Raw genomic sequence first — 20,670 nt, forward strand, 5'->3', positions numbered from 1 at the left:
TTAGAACAGTGACTTGGGAGACCCTGGATCAGTTCTCTGCTCTGGCACAGAGTTTCTAGCCAAGTCACTTATGGTGGCATTTTTAAAGATATTTAGGCACCTCAAGAAGTAGATAGTAACCTGATCAGGTTTTCAAAAGAGCCCAAGAATTCAATGGAAGGTGACTAAGTACCTTTGAAAAATCTATTGATTTTAATGGGCGTGCCTAGATACTTTTGAAAATCTGATTAGGTGCCTATCTACATCTTTAGATAGCTTTACTTTTCTTCTTACTCTTAATCTCTGTGGCCAGATTTACAAAGGTATTTAGGTGCCTAATGATGCAGAGCAGTGCCTAATGAAATTTACAAAGGTGTCTGTGCAGTTTAGGTGCCTAACTCCCAATGAAAGTAAATAACTTTTTAAATCTGGCTTTCTATGTCTCAGTTCCTCACCTGAAACATGGGGATAATTGTCCTTGTCTACCCCACGGATGTTGTTAGAATAAATACATTAAAGACTTTGAGTTGTGATAATACTATAATAGTTCTATGGTTGAAGAGAAGAGCTTGAAAATGTGATGCAAAAGCATCTAACTGTTCAAAAAACAGACGGCAAATAAGAAGCAAACAAAATATATTATTATTCTTTCAAAAAATCTCATGATTCTTTTGGAGCCTGATTCATGAATTGTGAAGACTTGCCGTTGGCAATAATAGTAACTTAGCTCCATCATTATTGTTGTGTTATACTACACTGTCTACCCATGTTTAACCCCCTGTAGGATAGGATCTGGAAATGAACCTGAAGGAGTTAGGCACATCAGTCCCATTGAAACCAGCCATAATTATTAGAATCTATATGCTATCACGGGTCAGATTTCCAAAAGCACCAAAATGAGCTAGGCAACAAGTCTTATTGAAAGACAATGGGGCTTATACTCCCAACTCACTTAGGCACTTGATAAATGCTACCTTGTCCTACTTTACTTGCATGGAAACAATGGGACTTTTGCCTCTGATTTCAATGGGAACAGGGTCAAGACCCTATGGATACATCTGCATGGCAAAACAAACAAACAAACAAAAACCCCACAGCATTGAGTCTCAGAGCCTAGGTCTACAGACTCAGGCTTCTGGGGCTTGTGCTATGGTGCTAAATATAGCCATGTAGCCATTCCCGCTTGGGCTGGAGCTCAGACTCTGACACCCAGGGAGGGAGATGGGTTTCAGAGCCCAAGCGGGAACAGCTACATGGCTATTTTAATGGTTCATTGGACTTGGGTAGTATTGCTTTAAATAGTTTGTGGGCACACTAGTGGCGCTCACTGTGTTCTCTGTTTCAGAAGCCACTAGAACCCAGCCAGAGCAGAATCGTGTGCATGTAGATAGGTCTTGCATAGTGTATATAATTAGTAGACATGGTTATTTGGAGCTCACCATGCCTGTTTGTTTTTGTGTTGTGTCTTTTGCTCTTTATACAGGTGTAATATAAAGGGCCCAATCACAACTCTCTCTCCGATCATATAGCGAGAGACATGGACCCCTGCCTTCATTCCACAAATCATGCCAGTCCTAATTGCCCATTTCTAACATGTTCCAACATGCACTTTCATGTTTTCTCCCATGAAACCCTTCAAGCAAGGGAGGAGCTCCCCACCCGCAAAGCCACCTCATTGTCCTCCCTCAGATCCCTTCCTTACATGTTCCCTGCCATGACGCTTAAAAAAGCACTTAACAATGGTTAGACAGCTGGTTTGCTGTGGCAGCTCTTTCTCATACTGATCAGAATTGTCTCATTGTTTCACATGTCTAATAATAGGCTGGGCAGAATTCTATTTTTATTTTTTTAATAATTTTGATGAATAATATCAGTGTTGATTTATAAGCATTTTTTTAGATTTTTAAATTTATGTGAAATTGAGCAAAATTATGGGGGCATAAGACAATAATTATTTAACGACAGTAGATGTTGAGTTTCAAAGAGCTAAAGTTTTATCACCATTAAAACACACATTGTCTACATTAGAGGTCAAAATATACAAAGTAAATAACTTTACATTAAACTCTGAGAATTTCTCAAGCAGCATTTTTCTTCCTTTGCTTAGCTGTAAATTTTGATTATTATCAATAGAAATATTTTTTATTTGGTTTGTATGTGTTCAGTGAAATCAATGTTTACTGACATTTACCGATGAAATTCTAATCCTTCCAAGCCTAGTCTTAGGGTATGTCTACACCACACTGTAAACCTGGGCTCAGATTCAGGTTTCAGCCCAACCCAGGCTCAGCTCCTGGAAGTGCTACAGGAAGGTGGATCAGAGCCTGAGACCCACTGAGACCCAAGTCCAAGCCCTGTCATTTTGCAGTGTGGATGCAGCTCAAGCCTCAGTCCCAAGTCAGAAGGTCTGCATGGTGCAGCATGGACACGTTAGTATGGCTGTGAGACCTGAGTCCAGCAATTGCAAACCCAGGCTTACGATGCAGTGTGGGTCCTCAAGCATGGGCTTGGAAATGCCGAGTCCACAAGCCTGGGTCCCACAGACCTGGGTTTCCAATGGGGTGTAGTCATACCATTAGATTGGACACTCTGCAGGGCAGGGAATGTCCCTTTGAGATAGGGTCCTGGCCTACAGGAACTAATCGTCATCCTAATACTGCAACCACTGTTGTAACTTGTGATACAGCGACTACTACAACTTTTCCTACCACTATTGAAGATGAAAGCGGTGCTAAACTAACAAAAAGTACACACAACATGGCTGAAATTCCCTTGCTGTCCCACCCTCACCCTGTTACCCCCTAGTGCGCATTATACAGTATAGCCGCCCCTTCCCCACCCCTCACCCTCTGCTGCCCTAGTGCCCATTATACAGAATAGTTGCTCCTTCCCTGCCCCCCACCCTCTGCTGCCCCAGTGCCCATTGTGCAGGCTAGCCACCCCTTTCTCTTGTTAGTGCTGTGGAGAGTTGTTAAGGCTGCTAAGTTGTTCCGGCTGCTCAGTGCTGCTGTTCTTGTAGCTCTGGTGTCAGCTGCACGAGAAGAGGACGCAGGTTGCCTATTCAGGACACCTCAATGTTACTCATAAAGAAAGACCACAGGCTCGGTTGGATGGTGAAGGCCCTCGGCCAGGTTTATTGTTGATGAAGCCCAGCACTAGCGCCCTAGCTCAATGGTTACAAGTTAACTAACACATATATGCCCGTGACAATGTTACCGGCTCAGTCAGGACACCATGGTCTTGTCCTCTAGGCCAACTCAAAGATGCCCCTCCTGGGATGTCTCCTTTTATACATTGATACAAACAAGTTATGTTTTACACTCCAGACGTTAGTTACCACCCTTGCCCTTGTACCTGCTAGTTCGAACAAAACATCCTCACCCATTATCCTGTCATTCCCTCCTTTTCTTACGAGGGGTCGATGTGTTCTTGTACCATCTCTTAAGAATGAGTTTACATAGTTATTTGAGAGATCTGTATGTTTTTGTACCATCCTCTCTGGTCAGGAATGTGCTTACTTGGTTAGCTGGCACCTGGTGCATTGCTATTTTGCCAAAGCCAGGCCTACTCTGGTTCCTAGCCTTTGATTCATACTGGTTTTCATGCATAGGGCTCCAGCAAGGCCTACAGCCACCAGCATCTATTATACATTGTGACTCCTTATCTTTGGTACCATCTTACAACCAGTATAAACATCTTTTTACCATTTGTTACTGTTCTCTGCCATTTCATTTACTGATTAATTTACAGGGCTTTGTAAATAAAGCACTTTTTTTGGAATTCACTGTCTTTTTTGTTCTCTGTTCTGTGAGATGAGCTGATGAGTTGATTTTTATTGATTTTGTTTTGTTTTATTTTATTTTATGTTTTGTTACTATTGGAGGAGACCAAACATTTTGAAACAGAAAAAAAATCCTAAAAAATGGTCTTTCATAAATGTGTGGTGTGAGTGTGTAAAAAGTTGTGGACATTTTAATTTTTTAGGTTTTATTTTTTGTGCAATTAGTTTTATAATATAAAATTTTTTATTGAAATAGTTGTTTTTTTTACCTGAGCAGTTTCAGTAAATGAAAAATTGTGCTAACCATTTTGAGAATTATTTTGAATACAATTTCACTTAAATATTGTAAAAAAAACCAATAACCCATCATTAGCAATTCAGTACAATGTTTAATAAAAAAAAAGACAAAAACGGGACCATTTCAATGTTCAAACTGAAAACAATGTCTAGATTTTTATTGTATATTGTTGTAATTTTTTTTTTCATGTTTTCACCAATTCTACTGAACATAGATGGGAAAACACAAAGGAGAGAACTTTATCCCCCAGATAATATTGACAATCCTCCGGGAGGGGAAATTTGCCCCTTTCATTGCAAACACAATTTCCCCATGAAAACTTTTCTCAGAGCCCCCTTCACATCCTTGTTCCTCAGGGTGTAGATCAGTGGATTCATCATGGGGGTTACTATGCTGTAAAGCACCGAGATCAGTCTGTCGTTCTCCAGTGAGTAGCTGGAGATGGGCCAGACATAGGTGAAGATGGAGCTTCCGTAGTACATCAGGACGATGGTCAGGTGAGACGCACAGGTGGAGAAAGCTTTGAGTCTCCCTTCTGTGGAGCGTATCTTCAGGATGGTGGAGATGATATAGACATAAGACAGGACTATGCACAGGAACGGGGTCCACCCGATGAAGACCCCGATGGCGAGCAGGATGATCTCATTGAGGGAGGTGTCCCCACAGGAGAGTTTGAGGAGGGGTGGGATGTCGCAGAAGAAGTAATTGAGCTGGTTGGCTCCGCAGAAAGGCAGCCGGAAGGTGAAAAATGTGTGCACCACAGAGTTGAGGAAGCCGCTGGCCCAGCAGGCACCAGCTAGCTCGAGGCAGACGGCTTTCCTCATGATGACCAAGTAGTGCAAGGGGTTGCATATCGCCACATAGCGGTCATAAGCCATCACAGCCAGGAGGATGCACTCTGTGCCCACAAAGGAGAGGAAAAAATAGAGCTGCGTGATGCAGCCTGCATAGCTGATCCTCTTCCTTTCTGCCAACAGGTGCACCAACATCTGGGGGACATTGGTGGTGGTGTAGCAGATGTCCAGGAAAGAGAGGTTTCCCAGGAAGAAGTACATGGGGGTGCGGAGCCGGGGATCTGTGCAGACAATCACGATGATGGAGATGTTCCCCACCAGAGTGCAGAGGTAGGTGACCAAGAAGACACTAAAGAGCAAGAACTGCAGCTGCTGGAGGTTGGAGAACCCCATGATGATGAATTCAGTCGGGGCAGTTTCATTTGCCATTTCTTCAGAACTGAGAGGGATGACTCTAAAGGGAATAAATGTAAGGAATGAGGCTAAGGTTTTCAAAGCCACCTAAAGGATGTGGATGCCCAGTCCTCATTACAGTTTATGGGAACTGGTCATCTAAATCCCTTAGGTGGCTTTTGGAAATCTCAGATTTAGGTTGTTTGTGAACTAGGACAGAAAATTTTAGGGGATAATTTCATCTTAAATTGTGCAATATAAAGGCAAGAAAGTGTATCTGTGTGTCTCTTCATGTGTGCGTTTGTGTTTGATTGCATGATTGTGTTTGTTACTGTATCTGATTGTGTGTGTGTGTGTGTGAGAGTTTTAGTGTGTGTGTGTGTGTGTGTGTGTGTGTGTGTGTGTGTATATATATATATTTGATTGTGTGTGTTGTTGGGTATGTTTGTCATTGTGTGTATGATTGCGGTAGTGCCTATTTATATTTTTATATATATATATATATATATATATATATATATATATATATATATATATATGGTTGTGCTGTGTATGGTGTTTGTGTATGTGACTGTGTATGTGATTCTGTATAATTGTGGTAGTGTCTCTATTAGTGTTCAATTGTGTATGTATACAGTTATGAATGTTTGCTGATTTGTATTTAGGTGTTTGTGTGTTCAATTGTGTGTGCTTTTGTGTGATTCTGGTAGCATCTGCATGTGTGTGTTTCAATGTGTATGTATATGATTGTGTGCGTTATGTGTGTATGTTTTTCTGTGTGTATGTGTGGTAGTGTCAGTGTGTGTGTTTAATTATACGCTACTGCACTTACACATGCACAAACATGTGTGGTTTCTGTGTCTGTATATGTTTGAGCATGTCTGTGCTCTTGTGTGCTTAGCTATTTCTACTCAATACAAATTTGGGCTGCAGACTTAAATTCATAATTGATCGAGGAGAGGATAAGCCCTATCTATAGCGCTGTGAGGAGAGAATGCTGTTTCAATTCTGGCCAGGTCAATACAATAGGAATCCTGTATCAGAACATTCCCTCTATATATCTCTGATACTAAATTCATAAACACAAAACTCTCCCATCACTGGTGTGTTTCATACCAACCTTTCCCACTACCACCTCCATGCATTTTCTATGCCACCTCCCAGCCAGCCAGCACACACCGTTTCCTCGTCTACATCCCATCTGGGCCCATACCCAGGTACATCACTAACTATGAGTGATTAGCAGGAGATAAGGGGAACTAGTTGATTCTTTCTTCGACTGCTGAAAAGTGTTATTAGGTTTATGTGTGTCACTCACTCCTATCTAATCTATCTATCATCATCATCATGACTAGATTAGTCTCTTTTTTTCTTTCCAGGCGTATCTGTCTATCTCTTGCTCTCTTTCTATGTCCTTCCTGACTGTGGCCACCCCCCACTCTCTCCTCCTCACCTAATTAATATCCCTCTCCCACGCTGCCATAAAGCACCCAAGCCCCAAGACTTTCATACTGCCGCTGAGGTCTTATCTGCATGGACACTTAGTGCACGGCAGCAGTGTTCAGATGGACACTTGTTACACTGCAGGTTAGTGTGGGGTAGATTTACACCCTTCACTAACAGTCCCCTACTGTGCTTTGATCTAGTCTGCTTTGCAATGGGAGTAGCTCAAAGTGCACTCGGGAGCTATTAGTGTGTGGCAGCAGCATCCAGTCAGATACTTATTACACCCCAGCTTGCTGCAAACTAAGTGTTCACTTAGATGAGACGTGACACTCATACTTAGTCAAGTTATGTTGAGTTCACAGGAACCATAGATTTCCTTGGGATGCAGGGGCCTGGCAGACACAAGGGAGGGATATGAACTGTAGAATATGAGGCTGCCCAGATGAGCAGAAGCCCAGCTATGATATTTAATATGGCATTGAGAGTTGGCACTGGGGAAGGGGGAGGATTTTTAAAGACAAAGGCTGCCTTTGAAATGGGAGCCGGAGGTCTAACTATCCTTTGTGCCTTTAAAAAATCTCCCCCTATGACTAAGATTTTCAAAGCTACCTAAAAGATTCTGAATTGCCCAATTTAAGTCACCTTAAAGGGACATGATTCTTCAGCACTTTCTGAAAATCAGCCCTTTTTAAGGCATCACACATTAGAAAACTGAAAATTGAGACATCCAAAATCACTAAGGTCCAAATGATTTCAATAAAATAACAGGAGTACTTGTGGCACCTTAGAGACTAACAAATTTATTAGAGCATAAGCTTTCGTGGGCTACAACCCACTTCTTCGGATGCATATAGAGTGAACCATATATTCAGGAGATATATATACACACACATACAGAGAGCATGAACAGGTGGGAGTTGTCTTACCAACTCTGAGAGGCCAATTAAGTAAGAGAAAAAAAAAACTTTTGAAGTGATAATCAAGATGGCTCAGTACAGACAGTTTGATAAGAAGCAAGTGTGAAAATACTTACAAGGGGAGATAGATTCAATGTTTGTAATGGCTCAGCTGGAATTGATATGCAAACTAGACACAATCAACTCAGGGCTAAATAGGGATTGGGAATGGCTGAGCCATTACAAACATTGAATCTATCTCCCCTTGTAAGTATTTTCACACTTGCTTCTTATCAAACTGTCTGTACTGAGCCATCTTGATTATCACTTCAAAAGTTTTTTTTTTCTCTTACTTAATTGGCCTCTCAGAGTTGGTAAGACAACTCCCACCTGTTCATGCTCTCTGTATGTGTGTGTATATAGATCTCCTCAATATATGGTTCACTCTATATGCATCCGAAGAAGTGGGTTGTAGCCCACGAAAGCTTATGCTCTAATAAATTTGTTAGTCTCTAAGGTGCCACAAGTACTCCTGTTATTTTTGCGGATACAGACTAACACGGCTGCTACTCTGAAACCTGTCATTATGCAAGGCACTGCATTTAGCCGTATGGAGTGGAAATCCATCAACTTCATGAAAAAACTCGTACAGATACAGACAGACATCATCTTCCTTTCCAAATGCAAGCAGATGGACATCATACCAAAAGGACTAAAGGTAAAAAATCCATTACAATCTACATATCACACAGACTATGCTGAGAGACTGTGTCACACACTCTCAAAGAAACTGCGAAACCACCTGATCAGCATCCTATACAAGAAACAGGGAAAGATTAAGAATGAGCTCTCAAAACTGGATACTCTCATAAGAAACCAACCTTCCACACAAACTTCCTCATGGATAGACTTTACAAAAACTAGACAAGCCATTTACAAGACAAACTTTGCCTCTCTACAAAGGAAAAAGGACACTAAACTATCTAAACTGCTACATGCCACAAGGAGCCACAACAGTAGTTCCCTTAACCCACCCAGCAATATTGTTAACCTTTCCAGCTATACTCTTAGCCCAGCAGAAGAGTCTGTCCTATCTCGGGGCCTCTCCTTTTGTCCCTCCAGACCCATGAACATGATACAGTTCTGCGGTGACCTAGAATCCTACTTTCGACTTCTCCGACTCAAAGAATATTTCCAACATACCTCTGAACAGCATACTAACCCACAGAATCCCCCCTACCAGCACTACAAACAAAAGGATTCTGCGTGGACTCCTCCGGACGGTCGAAACAACAGACTGGATTTCTACATAGATTGCTTCCGTCAACGTGCAAAGGCTGAAATTGTGGATAAGCAACATCACTTGCCCCATAACCTCAGCCATGCTGAACACAACGCCATCTACAGCCTCAGAAACAACCCTGACATCATTATCAAAAAGGCTGACAAAGGAGGTGCTGTCGTCATCATGAATAAATTGGAATATGACCAAGAGGCTGCTAGACAGCTCTCTAACACCACATTCTACAGGCCATTATCCTCTGATCCCACTGAGGATTACCTAAAGAAACTACACCATCTGCTAAAAAAACTCCCTGACAAAGCACAGGAACAAATCTGTACAGACACATGCCTAGAACCCCGACCAGGGACATTCTATTTGCTACCCAAGATCCATAAACCTGGAAATCCTGGACGCCCCATCATCTCAGGCATTGGCACCCTAACATCAGGCTTGTCTGGTTATGTGGACTCTCTCCTCAGACCCTACGCTACCAGCACTCCTAGCTATCTTCGAGATACTACTGACTTCCTGAGGAAACTAGAATCCATCGGTGATCTTCCAGAAAACACCATCCTGGCCACTATGGACGTAGAAGCCCTCTACACCAATATTCCACACACAGATGGACTACAAGCTATCAGGAACAGTATCCCCGATAATGTCACAGCTAACCTGGTGGCTGAACTCTGTGACTTTGTCCTCACCCACAACTATTTCACATTTGGGGACAATATATACCTTCAAGTCAGCGGCACTGCTATGGGTACCCGCATGGCCCCGCAGTATGCCAACATTTTTATGGCTGACTTAGAACAACGCTTCCTTAGCTCTCGTCCCCTAACGCCCCTACTCTACTTGCGCTACATTGATGACATCTTCATCATCTGGACCCATGGAAAAGAAGCCCTTGAGGAATTCCACCATGATTTCAATAATTTCCATCCCACCATCAACCTCAGCCTAGATCAATCCACACAAGCGGTCCATTTCCTGGACACTACTGTGCTAATAAGCGATGGTCACATAAATACCACCCTGTACCGGAAACCTACTGACCGCTACACTTACCTACATGCCTCCAGCTTCCATCCAGGACACACCACACGATCCATTGTCTACAGCCAAGCTCTAAGATATAACCGCATTTGCTCCAATCCCTCAGATAGAGACAAGCACCTACAAGATCTCTATCAAGCATTCTTAAAACTACAATACCCACCTGCTGAAGTGAAAAAACAGATTGACAGAGCCAGACGAGTACCCAGAAGTCACCTCCTACAAGACAGGGCCAACAAAGAAAATAACAGAACACCACTAGCTGTCACCTTCAGCCCCCAACTAAAACCTCTCCAGCGCATCATCAGAGATCTACAACCTATCCTGAAAGATGATCCTTTACTCTCACAGATCTTGGGAGACAGACCTGTCCTCGCTTACAGACAACCCCCCAACCTAAAGCAAATACTCACCAGCAACCACACATCACTGAACAAAAACACTGACCCAGGAACCTATCCTTGTAACAAAGCCCAATGCCAACTCTGTCCACATATCTATTCAAGTGACACCATCATAGGGCCTAATCACATCAGCCATACCATCGGTGGCTCGTTCACCTGCACATCTACCAATGTGATATATGCCATCATGTGCCAGCAATGCCCCTCTGCCATGTACATTGGCCAAACCGGACAGTCTCTACGCAAAAGAATTAATGGACACAAATCTGACATCAGGAATCATAATACTCAAAAACCAGTGGGAGAACACTTTAACCTGTCTGGCCATTCTTTGGCAGACCTGCGTGTGGCTATCTTAAAACAGAAAAACTTCAAAAACAGACTCCAACGAGAGACTGCTGAGCTGGAATTGATATGCAAACTAGACACAATCAACTCAGGGCTAAATAGGGATTGGGAATGGCTGAGCCATTACAAACATTGAATCTATCTCCCCTTGTAAGTATTTTCACACTTGCTTCTTATCAAACTGTCTGTACTGAGCCATCTTGATTATCACTTCAAAAGTTTTTTTTTCTCTTACTTAATTGGCCTCTCAGAGTTGGTAAGACAACTCCCACCTGTTCATGCTCTCTGTATGTGTGTGTATATATATCTCCTCAATATATGGTTCACTCTATATGCATCCGAAGAAGTGGGTTGTAGCCCACGAAAGCTTATGCTCTAATAAATTTGTTAGTCTCTAAGGTGCCACAAGTACTCCTGTTATTTTTGCGGATACAGACTAACACGGCTGCTACTCTGAAATGATTTCAATGGGTGTTAGGCACCTAGATCTTTTGAAAATCCCATGAGGTGCCTAAATACCTTTTAAAAACTGGCCCATATCTCCCTTTGAAAATGCTGGCCTTAGTCATCAACATACATACACAACAGTCTGACACAAACAAATGTATAGATATAAGTAGACATCAAATTGCAGAGATGTGGGGCTGGAAGAGATCTCAAGAGGTTATCTAGTCCAGCTCCCAGTGCTGAGGCAGGACCAAGTAAACTTAGATCAGTTCTGACAGGTGTTTGTCCAACCTGTTCTTAAAAATCTCCAGTGACAGGGATTCCACAACCTCCCTAGGTAACCTGTTCCAGAGCTTAACTATCCTTAGAGCTGGACAGTTTTTCTTAATATCTAACCTGAATCTCTCCAGATGCAAACTACACTGATTCCTCCTTGTCCTACTCTTAGTGAACATGGAGAACAATTGATCACCATCCTCTTTGAAACCACCTTTCACATATTACACAACATACAAATACAAACACAAGGACATAATGAAATAATGACCTGAAGAAGAGCTCTGTGTAAGCTCGAAAGCTTGTCTCTCTCACCAACAGAAGGTGGTCCAATAAAAGATATTACCTCACCCACCTTGTCTCTATAATGAAATAAGGGTTGTTACGCTCTGGAAAAGGCTTCCAAGGGTGGCAGTGGAATCCCATCACTGGAGGTTTGTAAGATGACGGTGGACAAACATCTGTCAGGGATGGTCTAAGTTTACTGCCTCAGCACAGGGGGCTGGATTTGATGACTTCTCAAGGTCCTTTCCAGAGCTATGATTCTATGACACACACATGAGCACAAAGACACAATCTACAAACACAGATCCTCAGACCTTGTGTGGGATTTTTAAAAGTCCCTAGAAAGACAGAGATACAAGTCTCTGGAGTTTCTATGTGACTTGTGCTCCTTACTCACTTGGTTTCTTTGGAAAATCCCCCCCAAAAACAATTAAACATACACAGATGAACATACATTCACAACAGACAATCTCTCACACAAACCTACAGTCAATCACAATGACACACACACACACGAGCAGACAAATGCAGTTAGACACACACTTAAGAACATGCAAAAAAAAAAAAAAAAGATTAACCCAGGTATATGACCATAAAAACACAATGACACATAGACAGCTGCAAACAGAATCACACACACAAACCTACAAACAAAATAAAACACACAAATATGATCACACAAACATGATCTCACCCACACAGAACTACAAACACATCCATACAAATTCCAGACAAATACAGTTCTAGACACATACACACAGAGAGAGTAAAGGAAACAGACAAACACATGTACCAAACGAACTGTACACAAACTCAGACAAACACTCACTAACCATATTGAACCAGGTCCCTAAACTGGTATAATTCAGCATAGCCCCTTTGGAGTCAATGAGCCAGATTCCCTGCTTGCATAAATCTGTGTAGCTCCACTGACTTCAGCGTTTGCTGTACTGCTTTATACAAGCTTAGGATCTGGCCAGCTGGCTTTGATTTGCTTCAGACATGATCTACTGGAAATGCCAGTGGAATCGAGAAACAGAGAATCCACACACACACTCACACCCATAATGTCCTCAATAAAAATCCCGGCCTAATTCACCTAGATAGAAGTGAATGGTACAACCTACGCAGGATTCCCAAAGTGCCACACTGCGATTACTTATATACGTTTTCATGACCACGAGGGAATTATCCCCAAAGATCTTCTGCCGTGATGTTGCCAAGAAACTCCCACTGCTCTTAGTAACAAGAGAGGAAAGAAATCAAACATACAGAATCCTGCAAGGAACATCTGGCTCTATTTCCCACAGGGATGGATTTGCAGCTGGACATCTTAGATTACGAGAGATTTAAACTCAAGGAAACAGAGAGTCACTTTGGACCAAATTTTTAAAGGTATTTAGGTACTTAGACAGATTTTCAATGGGTATTAGATACCCAGATGCTTTTGAAAATCCCACTAGGTACCAAATATCTTTAAAAATCTGGCCCTTTATGTCTGAACAAAGTTGCAAAGAACAGCTGTACCATCCTGGTCCCTGTTGTTGCTTTGCAGTATTTGTGCCATGGAATAAATGCCGCCTTGAGGTAATATTATGAAATGCTAATGCACCATCAGGACTCAAGACATTGACAGGAAGGTGCACCAGGGATACTTTTGATCCTGTGTGACACTATTTGCTATCCTGGGCCAACTATCAAGCCTGGTTTAACACATTTCTCTCTCTCGCTCTCTCCCTTTCCAAATCCTTCACCCCTTCTGCATGCTGAAGGGCGGGGAAGATGTTTCTTCTCTCTCTTCTTCCTCCTGAATGGTGAGTGCTTTCTCCTTCCCCTCTGTTTTCCAACCCTTCCTAGGACCTGAATTTCTCACTTCAGTATGGAATTGATCCAGTGACCACGGAAGTAATTGGAAAGGCTCCCATTGGGTTGTGCGATGCCTATTATATGAATATCCTCGTTTAATACCAGGCACTCAAGTTCACTCATCTTAGTACTTCTAGCATTTGTGTACAAGCATTTATAATATTTGTCAATATTTAGTTGTCTGCCTTTATGTGATGTCATTGAATGGGACTCTTCTTCATTTGTCTGTTTCTCTTCACCTCATACCTGTGCTTTTTCAATTTCTATCCTCTCCTCTTTACTAGGATATAAAGAATCCCCATTAATAGATCCTCCTCTAAGGGATGTCTCTGTCTGAACCATGTACCCTTCTGTAACTTTCATCTTTCACCCAGACCTTGGTTTAAGAACTCCTTTGTGACCTTTTTAATTTTACATGCCAGCAGTCTGGTTCCATTATTGTTTGGGTGGAGCCCATCCTTCCTCTATACTCTGGTCCTTTCCCAAAAGATTCCCCAGTGTCGAACAAACCTAAAATCCTTCTCCCAACACCATCATCTCATACACTCATTGAGATCCTGCAGTTCTGCCTGTCTGACTGGCCCTTTGTGTGGAACTGGAAGCATTTCAGAGAATGCTACCATGGAGGTCCTGGACTTTAATCTCTTACCTAGCAGACTAAATTTGGCCTCCAGGACCTCTCTCCTACCTTTCCCTATGTCACTGGTACCTATATGTACCACAACCACCGGCTTCTCCCCAGCACTGCACATAAGCCTGTCTAGATGTCTCAAGGGGTCAACAACCTTCACACCCAACCAATTCACCATGTGGTTCTCCCGGTCATCGCAAACCCAGCTATTGATATTTCTAATAATCAAATCCCCTGTTACTGTTACCCATCTCTTCCTAATAACTGGGTTTCCCTCCCTTGTAGGGGTATCATCAGTGCAAGAGGATACCATGACATCTGGAAGAAGGGTCCCAACTATGGGATCATTGACCTCCACTCAGGCTTGATGTTGTCCTTCCCCAAGACTTTCATCCTCCTCAACAGCACCGAGGCTGTCAGACCGGGGGTGGAATGGCTTTACTGTGTCCACAGAGATGGAATGAAGGAACATATTACTGATTTTCTTAATCCTATCAGAGAAATTCCCACAGGATGGAGGAGAAAAATTCCATTATTGCCTCAGAAGACTAAAACCAGGTGAGTGTCATCTAATGTTTATTATATTCTTCACCCTGGAAATTCAATCTCACTTTGCATGTACACATGTGGAGAATTGATATTGGTGAAAATGATGTGAACAGTTGCAGGGTTGTGCAATTCATTGCATTTAAATTACAATATTATGCTGTGTAACATTCCAGTGGTTAATTGCCCTCAGAGATGAACATTTGCACCTTATTCCTGTTTGAGTTTTGCTGACTTCTATTTCCAGGTGCTGGATCTTGTTTTGTCTTTGTCTGCCATAATAAAGAGCCCTCCACTATATCTTCTCTCCATGTGAATATGTATAGATGGTACTCCAGTCAAGATAGATAGCTATCTGAACTAAAAGATGGGAGAGGTACAGCTGTGAGAACTTCGTACCTCAAATCCTGTGTGGTGCTGAGTACCTGTTACTCCCCTTGTTTTCAGAGGGACAGATACTCAATATGGTTAGTGTTGTTAAGTGCTGAAGGATGTTCTTGCTCCTGCAATGTTGTTACTGTTCTTGGAGCTCTTATGTCAGAGGCACTAGCAGACAGTGCAGCATGTTAATTCAGCAGACCTCGATGTTACTCATAAAGAAAGACCACATGCTCAGTTCGGTGACAAAGGCACTCGGCCAGGTGTATTGCCCTCAAGGCACAGTTCTAGCATCCTGGTTCTGTGGTTACAGGTACACTAACACATGAGTGCCCAGTGCCAAGGAGTGGCTCAGTCAGCAGCGGGAATTTCTACTGTCCCCTCGGCTACACAGAGGTTTAAACTGAAGTACCCTGACATTTATAGACTGAGACAGCCTTATGTCCCACCTCACATGTTTCATGACACCTGCTTGTTACCTCCTCTTGTACCTTGCTCCAGGTGTCTCGGGCAAAGCATCCCTATTCATCACTTCTGTCAAACCCTCTTATGTGGTGTTAGGTCAGGACGTACCTGGGCTAAACTTTTGGAGTCTGTTCACACACATACCCAGTGTCTGTTGCTTCCTAGGGGTGCCTGTGTGTTAGCATAATGCAGTGGTTTGAATATTGCAAAATACGGATCACAAGACATTGAGGCTAGGAGATAACATTCTGTAGATACAAGACCACTAAACAAATTGAACTGCACAAAACAGCTGCTAACAGAAATGGTTCTGTGCTCAGTCAGGAGACTGGCCAGCATACTGGGTAGGATGGTGGAGGTGTAGAAGGTCTCCAAGCAGGACACGTTCCCCAGGAAGAAGTACATGGGGGTGTGAAGGTGCTGATAAGTCACAACTAGCACCACAGTGAGGATGTTCACAGCCATGGTCACAATGTACCTCGCTAGAAACATCAGGAAGAGAAAAATCTGCAGCTCAGGGAGATCCCCAAATCCTAGGAGGATGACGTATGTGATGGTCGTTTGATTTCCACATTCTATATTTATTATGGTTTGCGTCTAAGACGGAATAAAACAAACTGAAACAAAACTCAAGGAATCAAAACTTTTAGTATTTTAATATAATGTTAACATTTTAAATTCCAAATTGTTCAAAAGCTGTCTTCCATTGCAGTTTACCAGCCCAATGGCTGGCTCAGGAAGCCAGACTGGGAAGGTTAATTCTAGTGTCTCTGCCGGTGGAGACATCTGAACTTTGTTTTTAATATTCATAGATGTATAGATTCCAAGGTCAGAAGGGCCCATTGTGATCATCTAGTCTGACTGATAACACAGGCCCTAGAACGTCCCCAAAAATAAATCCAAGGACAGATCTTATAGAAACAAAAAAGTCAGCCCAAATTCCTTTGAATTGTTAGGGCATTCCCTTTTTAGGGAATGCCAGTCATTCTTTAGCTGTGAGGTCAGCCATATCATTGAGCCAGGCACCAATATTTGGAGAGGATCGACTTTTCCATCACTGGCAATTTTTATATCAAAATTGGATGTTTTTCTAAATGATCTACTGTAGTTCAAACAGGGATTATTTTGGAGCATTTTTATGGCCTGTGTTATACAGGAGGTCAGACTAGATGATCACAATGATCCCTTCTGGCCTAAAGATGCTATGAAAACCCTTCAAGATCAAGTATTCTCTGTCAAGTATTCCTGATGCAATTTTTTCCCTATTACTTTTATATTAAATGTTAGGGAGTTTGGAAAAAAAAATACTTCAGATAAGGGGTTGCCCACCACTTTTTACCCAACTTCATAAAAAGGCATGTGGTTGGACTGAAACGTGTTTACATGACCAAATAGAAGTGACCCTGACAATTTTCTCCTGCCTAATTCTTGCTAGGAGCACATAGCTTTTTCTTTGGTGTTCTCGCTACCATCACCTATGCCACTGTCTATTCAGATGTAGGTTACTGGTGTAAAAAGTGGAAGCACTCTTGGGGTATGTGAGAATGATGTAAAAAGGTCCCATTTAAAAAAAAAAGCTAGCTAAGTTGAGTTAGCTATTCTGATCTAAACACCCTGAGACGCCTAATGTATTCAGAGTTTCAGATTTCCACAGTCACCTTAGCTCAATCAATTAAGTTTAGCTAACATGAATTTTAAAAGCATCCTTTTTTCATTGTGTAGATAGGGCCATGAAGAGAAGAGAGTCTTATTGTAGGTGTACGTCAGCCATTCTGTTATGTACATGGGTTGCTGCTTAACTTCTGGATAGAATTTATTCTAACCTCTAACACCCTTAATGACTTGAGGCATGCATACCTGATACCACCTGTCACCCCTGGTGAGAGTAGAAGGTACATGTGCTCCATCATCTGCATTGGTTGCTGGCTTTCTGGGTAGAATTTAAGATGTTTGCTCTACTCCTATATTGTAGGTAGAAACTATTAACTTGAGACTGTCTCTCTGCCTCATATTGATACAGCCCGTGGAGAGATCATGCCACTACCTCCTTGAAATAATACAGAGAAGCTGCTGGAAGAGTATTCTCCATAGGCAGGGCTGAATTTAAGGGCAGGTGACCCAGGCGACTGACAGGGATAAATCATGCATGCAAATTGTGCATCAAAGTCGTGAAATGGGCTACAAATGCAATACAAATAAGGTATTCAAAAGTTTATCCAATGGAGGGGGCACCAAAGACGCTCCTTGCCTGGGGCGCCATTTGGTCTAGGGCCAGCCCTGTCCATAGGGGCCATACATTGCTGGAATTCACTTCCTCACTTGATCTGAAATAGCCTGAATCTGCTGAGATGGGGAGGGCTTATGGAATTGGGCATTGATCTGCTATTGGGTTTTGAGGCTCATAATCTAAAGCTTCCTATAGGGATTTGGACATACAATTCCTGATGAGTGAATGGGAACTGAGCCCAAAGGTGGCTTTGAAAATCTTACCCTGACTGCTTTGATGGTGGCTGGGTTCTGTTGAGGAGGCTTGAAGTTGTCTGGGATTTGTGTAAGTAATAGCAGAGTGCTGAGATTTGGAATAGTGCTTGTAAATCACAAATGAGAAAGTTTCCTAAATTATCCCTATGCTCAATTCCAATTAATATTAATGGGGGAGGGATATCCCGTTTTCCTAGACAGCTTTGAAAATCTCAGTCCATCATAGCCTCAAACTCTGTTTCTGGACTGATGCGTCACTTAGCCACTATTATACTGGAGATTGTGACGTAGTTCAGTGGACTAGGCACCAAAATGGGAGTGCAAAGCTGTGGGCTTCATTTCTAACTTGTTTATGATCTTGGACCGGTCAATTCCCCTCTCTGTGCCTGAGTTTCCTCATTTATAAAATGGGGACACAGATACTGCTTAAAGTGGTTTGAGTGCTATAGATAATGAGTGCTTTTCTAGGTGCTAAGCACTACCATATCATTATTCTGCCATGCGACCAAGCACAGCTCTCCAGACACACATTCAGAAATGAAGCTGAAACTGTCTCCCTCACTTGATCATCTCTGCTATTTTAATCCTCAACCAGTGCAGAAATGTTAACAATCTTGTTCTAACCTCCACCCCCCTCCAACCCCAGTATTTCGTATTTGTTCATATTTCTCATAGACATTTTGCCTGGGATTTTCAAAATAATCAACACTGGTCTAATTCTGATCCCAATTAAATCACCTTTCAATATCCCACCTGAAATTCACTGGGAGTTGTGTGCCTGAATCTATTAGGCTCCTTGGAAAATCCTACTGCTCTTTCTGATTCTCCTACTGGAAAATTGATAGTACACTGATATGAATCAGCTTTTCATGGGTCTTTTTGGCAGGGATATCAAACTCCAAAGTTTAAGCCTGATTGGTGATCCCTTATCAAACCTAATTTATATGTCACTCAGATACCATAATAAGGATAGAGAAATGTCAAAATAAATTCGGGATTTTAATGGGAGCTAGGTGCCCTACACCCTAAGTCACGTTTAAAAATTCTGGCCTAGATAGGCATACAGGACAACATTTAATGTGGACAGAAGGAGATAGATCTACCTCTCCATTCCAGTCCTATGAGACAACAGCACAGAGATGGTAGCTGAATTTCTGTTTGTGGATGAGATCACCCAGAGGTAAGATGTAGAAGGAGAAGAGGAAGGGGACCAAGGAGAGAGCCCAACAGAATCCCCATAGAAAATTGGAGAGGGGATGATAAGGATCCTCTGAAGAAGCTGAAGCTGCTATTAGGGAGGCAGAAGGAGAACCAGGAGAGGACAGAGACATGGAAACCAAGGGAGTACAAGCTTTCAAGAACAGCATGATCAGAGGCATTGAAGGTCTGACAGTTCAAAGAGGATAAGGATGGAGTACTGGTTCTGAGCTTTAGAGATCATTAGAGACTTTGGGGAGAGTGATTTCAATGGAGAGCAAGGGGTAGAAGCTGGATTGGAGAGTATCTAGAATGGAACTAGAGAGGAACTACCATCAGTGATTGTTAATAGCACATTCAATGAGCTTAGAGATGAAAGGGAGAAGGATTGGAGAGGCAAGTGGAGTCAAAGATGGATTTTGGGGGGGAAGTGGTGGGTCAGGTGGGAGAGACTAAAGCATGTTATATTGTGTGGGGAAAGAGCCAGAGGAGAGTGAAAGATTATCACATTTTCTACTCATGTTTCTAACCTCTCAATATTTCTTTTTCCTGGCTTCAAGGCACTAACCATAGAGAAAAGATTTTAAAGAGGTGGTGAAGAAAGACTCCTCACTACATTGCTGCTACTTCAGCTTCTCTAGCACAGTGTCTGAATTAACTATGAGTTTTCTGTGTATGTCTACCACTCGCTGAGGTGGGAAGTATCTTAGAAAGATTGTCTCTGCTATACCTCTGAACATGGTATAGCAGAGACAAAGACAGCTACTGTTCAACATATTTATTAATGATCTGGATAAAGGGGGAAACAATGAGGTGGTAAAATTTGCAGATGATACAAAACTACTCAAGATAGAACGAGGAGTACTTGTGGCACCTTAGAGACTAACAAATTTATTTGAGCATAAGCTTTTGTGGGCTAAAACCCACTTCATCGGATGCATGCATTGGAAAAAATAGTAGGAAGATATATATACACAGAGAACATGAAAAAATGGGTGTTTCCATACCAACTGTAATGAGAGTAATTAATTAAGGTGAGCTATTAGGTGAGTTAATGCTATCATTGAGATGTATGGTGTTTAATTTAATTTCCTATATTTTAAAGGTAAAATAAAATAAAATTTGATGAGTTAAATAAAACTTACTGTGATGGAGTTTGTAGATGACCCCTGATTTATAATGTGTTTCCTCCTGCAACTTCAATGTTCTTCTGATCAATAAGGGAAATGGATTGTTCTGCATTATAACTGGCCCTCTATCTATTGATCTAGCACTCTGTTGCTGTCTTCAGATGAGTTGTGTATAGCTAATTGTGGTCTTCACTAGCAGCAAAAGGGGGTAGCTTTGAGAAAGAGATCTATCCATATCCATTATTTAAGGGTTTGGGGGGACTCATTCCCTGGAGCCCTGCACAACTC

At 42.1% G+C, this 20,670-nt stretch overlaps 1 protein-coding gene across 1 annotated transcript; it reads right to left on the reverse strand.

Annotated features, from left to right (window-relative positions):
- Nucleotides 1-4,348: 4,348 nt before the first annotated feature.
- LOC135887345 (olfactory receptor 5V1-like) lies at nucleotides 4,349-5,290 on the reverse strand. The gene has a single exon (XM_065415110.1). The coding sequence runs from the start codon at nucleotides 5,279-5,281 to the stop codon at nucleotides 4,349-4,351; it is 933 nt and encodes a 310-aa protein (XP_065271182.1). The 5' UTR covers nucleotides 5,282-5,290.
- Nucleotides 5,291-20,670: the final 15,380 nt, after the last annotated feature.

This window comes from Emys orbicularis, chromosome 13, assembly GCF_028017835.1.
Source record: "Emys orbicularis isolate rEmyOrb1 chromosome 13, rEmyOrb1.hap1, whole genome shotgun sequence".
NCBI classification, from domain to species: Eukaryota; Metazoa; Chordata; order Testudines; family Emydidae; genus Emys; species Emys orbicularis.

What these genes read in the sequence shown, in the direction of transcription:
- LOC135887345 (XM_065415110.1), bottom strand. Translation starts at nt 5,281, where the DNA reads ATGGCAAATGAAACTGCCCCGACTGAATTCATCATCATGGGGTTCTCC.